This window comes from Ovis canadensis, chromosome 15 (assembly GCF_042477335.2).
Source record: "Ovis canadensis isolate MfBH-ARS-UI-01 breed Bighorn chromosome 15, ARS-UI_OviCan_v2, whole genome shotgun sequence".
Lineage (NCBI taxonomy): Eukaryota > Metazoa > Chordata > Mammalia > Artiodactyla > Bovidae > Ovis > Ovis canadensis.
Genome location: NC_091259.1, coordinates 61426700 through 61432699, shown reverse-complemented (window position 1 = coordinate 61432699; position 6000 = coordinate 61426700). Strand labels below are relative to the sequence as shown.

Below are 6000 nucleotides of genomic sequence, written 5' to 3'. Positions count from 1 at the left end.
TTATGTGGTTATCAATCACCTCCATGAAGAGATAAATCATTGCTAGCTACCTCTGTATAAAGAATGGCTTCTAAGAATCTTCCTATCCACAGTCCAACTCATTTGGCATTGTGACATCAAACTGTCATATTCAGAGGTCATCTGGTGACATGAATGTGTTTTCTGCTGCCTTGCCCTGAAGTATATGGACAATAGAGGAGAAACAGTTTTGAAATCTACAGAACTAGAAGCTAGTCTGTAGAAAATATTTCCAATCATTAGGGGGAAGTTTTTGGGAGTGTGCACAGCAGATAGTAAAAAAATCTTAGGCTATTTTTCTGAATTGTGAGATACATTGTTTTGACTTCTTTTTAATTCTAAGTAAATATTCACCTTCTTACCTAATTTTGTATTCTTTTGCTTAAAGAGAACTTCCCAAGTTGTATAAGCTCCAGTTCTCACAAAATTGAAGTCTAATCCTGGCTCCAGCATTTACTTTGTGTAATCTTGGTCAAGTTGCTTATCCTTTCTGAACCATTTCCTCTTCTGTAAAACGTGAATGACAATTTGGGCAGGTAAGGACTTGGAAAGCCTTGTGACCTTATTCCACTTCTGAAAATGTTACTAGAGGAAGTAGCCCAGCCAAAGGAAAATGAGACCAGACTATACAGAGAGGGGAAGATGTAATATACAAGAAATAATGGTAAGCAATGAATCCAGTAAAACTTAAATCTAAATGACTGGAAATAATGTGGCTGCAAACTGTAATGCAGTTTGTGAGAAAGATTTCTGTAATAGAAGAGACACTGTGCAAGAACAAATTTATTGATAAGCTATATTTATGATTCCAGATTATTTCTGCAAAACATGGGAAACAAGAGGGAAGGAGGAGGAATACGCACATAGAAACAGCCTCATCTTGTTGGATGAGACTCTGAAATTTCTGGCATTGATAAGTACAGGCTCAGATATTTGTTAAACGTCTAAAGGTATCAACCAGTAGAATAAAAATGGGGATAAGAACGTTTGTATCTCCCTCTTCTTTCATACAGAATAGCACTGAGAGCTGCACAGAAGGCCAGACTTCTGGCTAAACCCCCAGCTTCTCCCCTGGCCCCCAGCACAGGGCTGCGCCTGGGCTGGGGAAGCTCCTGCTGATGACTCCCTGTCTCCTGTCTCCCAAGGATGGGTATGGGTGGCGACAGAATGGGCTGGGAGCAGGTTGGGAAACTCTCTCCGCTTCCCAGGAAGATAATCCAGCCAGATAAGACCTGGCCGAAAACCAGACAAGGTCTGACACAGACAAGCGCCTGTCTGTTCAGGCCCAAGCAGCCCACAGACCCACTTATTACACAGAATCAGGCATTACTGCTCCTGGGTCACAGGGCTGGGCATCACAAAGAACAGGTTCTCATGCCAACCCAGGCGTCACAGAGAACCAGACGTTACCCCAATATGTGGGTGTCACAGGAGACATTGTCTACACAATCCCAGCTGACACAGGATCAGGCACTGGGGTGGAAATGGTGAAATTACGATTCTCGTCACAGAAGTCACAGTGGTGGGCCCACGTTAAACGTATGAAATCTTGGCAATACATGGATGCCAGTGAGTCTGTGATGAGTGGGTTTGGTCTTTGAAATTAGAAAATGCCCAAGAGTGGGGCCTGGATCCCCCTCACCACCAGGCAGAGAATAGGCCTCTCCCAGACTCTGACACCTTGAGGGCGAGGGCTGGGGTTTCCTGAGTCCAGAGAGGCGGCTCCCTGCTCAGCCAAGGCCCCTGGGGCCTTCACCTGGTTTCTTGAAGGCCCTGCATACCTGGACATCCTGTCTCCCACTGCTCAGGACTCTGCCTCCAGGGGGCGCCAAATAGACACATCTCAATAGAGGCTGTGCTGGCCCCACATTCAGGCTGAGTGGGGCTGGGGAGGAGACCTGAGTTGGATGTCCAGGCCACATAGATGGTCCCAGATGGAAGAGGCCTGAAAGCTGACAAGTTCATTTCCACCTGACCGAGATGGAGGCTGAGGCTCAGATGGAGGCTGAGGCTCCAGGTGAGCAGCAGAGAGGGGCCAGGACCCAGGGTGTGGAGGAGCCTGGCTTACCATTGTCCACTTCTCCATCCTAGGGCCCTGGGGGGAAGATATGTGGTCCTTCCACCCAGGAAAGCCTGTTTTCAGGCCAGCCTGTGTGGCTGAGGGAGAAAGGCGGAAGACCCTCATGCTCCAGGAGGGGTCAACACAACAAACCCCCAAGGAACTCTTTGGTTCAGATGAACAAACACAGGCCCAGAGAGGGTCAGTGGCTTGCTCGAAGCCACACAACAAGTTAGTGGAAGACTCACGATTGGAAAACAGGGTTCCCAATACCCAATTTCAGGCAAAGGGCCCTGAGGAGGTACCCGCTGTGGCTGCCACTCTTGGCTAGGCTGGGGCCCTGGGACAGCTCACACTCTGGATTCCTCAGGCTCCTTCTTTGCCTCTGATGCTAACAGCTGCTGCTGCAGGCCAGGGTTGGGTTTGGTTGCCTTGGTCCTCTCCTCTTTGTCCTGCTGCCTTAAGATGGCCAAAATCAAGGCAAAGCAGGCCAGGGAGCCTGTCTTGAAGAAGAACTGGAGGCCAATGAACCTGGGAAAGAGTAAGGAACCCTTGAACTCAGGACCTCCCCATTCAAAGCCTGGATGTGCTGGGGCTGGGAGCAGAGTCAGGTCAGCAGTCATCACCCATTATGCAGTGGAGACACTGAGGCCTTGTCAGGGAGAGGCCTCCAGCCCCAGGGCAGTGAATCCTGTCACCATGGCTTTGGCTGGGGAGGCAGGGGAGCCCCTGAAGTTGACCCCCCTGGGAGTCCTTCCTTGGAAGGTGGGAAAGGCTCTGAAAAGGGAGCCCTGGGTTGGGGGAGAAGCCTGGGCATCTCCCCTGCCCTGTCCTGACTGCCTCATGGCCTGGGCTGGCCCTTCCTCTCTCTAGGTCTTTCTAAGGGCTCAAGGGGCCTGTTAGTTGCAACTCTGGATCACCTCCCCTGCCACAAGAGAAGGATTCCTGCTCCTCTAATTCACCCCTCTTCTTTGAGTTTTCCTCCTCTAGGAAGCCCTCCTAGAACCATGCACTCCTGAGCTGGAAGTAAACAGCTCCCTGCTTCCAGATCTACTAGTAAGTCCCTCTCCTCAACTGTCCATTGATCCCAGGGCCAGTAGCCTCTCTGCCTTCAGGGTCCTTTGGGCTCCCCATTATACAGATGGGAAGACTAAGTCCCCAAAAAGGTAGGTCTCACAATGAGGGAGACAGAGCTGGGCCTGGATCCTAGGCCTCCTGTATCCTAGATAGAGCCATCTTCCTACCCCATGCCAACTTCCTGTCTTTCTCACCACTGCTTGGCTTCCCTTAATCTCCCCTCACTCAGCCCAGCTTTGCTAGTTATCAGCTGTGTGACTTTGGGCCACTTACTTGAGTCTCACTATCTTCATCCATCCAAAGGGGAGACAATATCTAGCTAACAGGCCTGGGGATTAGCACTGGAGACAGCCTGTGTCACCTTGCAGGTGGGTGTCAGTGGACCTCCCCTCCCTGATGGGACCCCAAGAATATTTTCAGCAGTTTCCCTATAGCCCCCTGGCAATTGACTCCCAGGTCTCACCGGTTTCGAAGGAGGTCATGGTCATAGTAGCGGCAGACGGCCCGACGCCCGCAGCTCTGGGCCCAGTACACACAGGTGGTGTCGATGGCACTGCCGTGGATCACGGGGCTGGGCATCCAGGCTGAAGGAGGAGGTGCTCAGGGGACAGTGGAACCTTGGCATCCCTGTACCCCTCGCCCCGCCCCATCCCTGGCACTGAACCACTGGGGCTCTGAGCCACTGGGAGCCTCTTAGCCCATTAAGTCCTCAGCCTTCAAGCCTACCCCTCACCCTCATATTGGATGCTGTTTCCCTGATGGGCTGTTTAGCTGCTTGCGCACCCACGTCCAGGGTAACTAGGTCAGATTTGCAGCCCCGTGGACTGGTGAAGCCTAAGGTTGGGGACTGGTTCCCACTCATCCCTGTGTCCCCCCAGGCCTGGCACACAGCAGGTATCTGGACCAGTGGTCCCCAGCACGTTCTTTACCCAAAACTCTCATGAGCATGAACTGGATCCCCACAGCGAGAGTCTTGTCTTCTTTCTTCACTCCCCTAACAAGCAGGGAAAGAATGACATGAGGATTGAGAGGGCTCCAGCCTTCAAGGGGTTCTCACCATCCCCCTCTCCCCTACTACCCAACATCAGCCTGCCCCCAGTCTGAGGTCCTTGGTGGGTAGGGCACAGGCTCCACACTCCCTTCAACCTACAGAGCCTGTTCCTAGGTATATCCATTGACCATCAGGGCCCTGTGCTGACCTACCTGTGCGTCAGAGCACCCCTCTCTTCCAACCCCCTGGTCCCACCAAATTCTCCCCTTCCTTCTACACTTGGCAAAACTTGGAGCTGGGCAGTCAGACACATGGTTTAACTTCCCCAATCAGCCTGGGTGGCCCTGGTGACCACTGGCTCCTCTTCTTAGTAACCCCAGAGTGCTCGCTATGGTTCAGTTGTTCTCTAGTGTGCGCCCCCGCCGTGTCACCGCCATATAGTAGGTATAGCATTATGCCCATTTTACAGATAAAGAGACTGAAAGATATTTAGACAGGTTGAGTGACTTGGCCAAGATCCCACAGCTGATGGGTGTCAGGAGTCAGAATTTGCGCAGCAGACTGACTGTATTAACTCCTCTTAGGCTGCCTGCTGGGGCATCTGATTCCTCTACTTTCGCTCTTGCAGCCAGCCTGACTTATGGATCTCCATGCCTTCTAATATTGTAAGGATGCCTCTTCTAATTTTCTAGAAAAGAAATAGGGAATAACATAATCCCAGCATAAGGAAAATTTGGAAATATCCTGCTCTGAGGTCCTCTTATTCCAGCCTCCACCTCAGGAGGTGCTGACTCTGGCCTCAAGTGACAATTTGTCGGTCCCAGCAGGTATCCTCAGGACAATGGCTAGGAAGATCTTGGACCAAGAGGGAGTGCACAGCACAGGCTAGGTCCACAGCGGGCACTTAATCCCCTCAACACTTGCTCCTGACTTTCTCTGAGCCTCAGTTCTCCTATCTATAAGATGGGGATAAAACTTCATCTCAGCAGTTGCCATGAGGATGATGATACGACAGCCTGATCTGCTGCAGGGGCCCAGGACACCGGCTTCTTCAAACCCCTCCCTCTGGATTCCCTGTCCTGCCTGTGGTTAAGGACCTCTTGGTCTCCCCCTGTTCTGGCATGCCCCTGCATTCACCTTAGGATGAGCATGAAGGAGGGTGTGTGGGTGACACTCGCCAGCGCGGCACCCAGGCTGACCAGGATCATGAAGGGAAGCACCAGGTGGCTGCAGGCCGAGTCGCAGGAGCCGGCTGACACGGGGCCGCCCCCCGCCACGCAGCTGCAGTTAGTGTAGAGGACCTAGGGTGGGGAGGGGGGAAGAAGAGCCTTCAGGAACCTCTAAGGACAAGCAGCTGGCCAAGGGCACGAGGCTCCAGGAGGCGTGTGAGAGAGCCACGGACACCAGCGGCAGTGAACTGGGGCAGAGCTGGCTGGATGCTGGGACTTCTGACCCACTGGCTGAGTCAGGATTGCTTGAGCTCCAGACAGTATCTGGACACAGGCTGTCTGCACACAGGTGGGCTGAAGCTGTGGGGAGAGGAGGGCAGGGAGAAGAGAAAAGGGAGAAAGAACCGGAAGAGAGTCACCCCCAACACAGCACAGACACACTCATGCACGTTCGCTACACATGCTCGTGTATGTGCTCACACACTCCCACACACATACATTTAATCACACACTACCTGTACACACACATACCTTGACACATGCTGACCACTCACACCCCACATACATGCTCGTGCACTTACACACACACACACACACCACATATGCGCGCTCATTTTTTTCACCTGGCAATGTCAGAATGTTTGAAATTCCTGACGGTCTGTGCAAATACTAAAGCAGCAAAGAGT

The 6000-nt window shown here is 52.1% G+C and overlaps 1 protein-coding gene across 34 annotated transcripts in view; it reads right to left on the bottom strand.

The window, feature by feature from the left end:
• Positions 1–783: 783 nt before the first annotated feature.
• SLCO2B1 (solute carrier organic anion transporter family member 2B1) overlaps positions 784–6000 on the bottom strand; it is a 51312-nt gene continuing 46095 nt past the window's right edge. For all 34 annotated transcript variants that reach the window (XM_069553120.1, XM_069553121.1, XM_069553129.1 and 31 more), the window contains 4 exons: positions 5283–5446; positions 4084–4148; positions 3618–3738; positions 784–2608 (listed from right to left, as the gene is read on the bottom strand). In XM_069553120.1, the coding sequence (XP_069409221.1) occupies positions 2428–2608; positions 3618–3738; positions 4084–4148; positions 5283–5446 (531 nt within the window). In that variant the 3' untranslated portion in view covers positions 784–2427. The remainder of the gene's footprint in view (positions 2609–3617; positions 3739–4083; positions 4149–5282; positions 5447–6000) is intronic.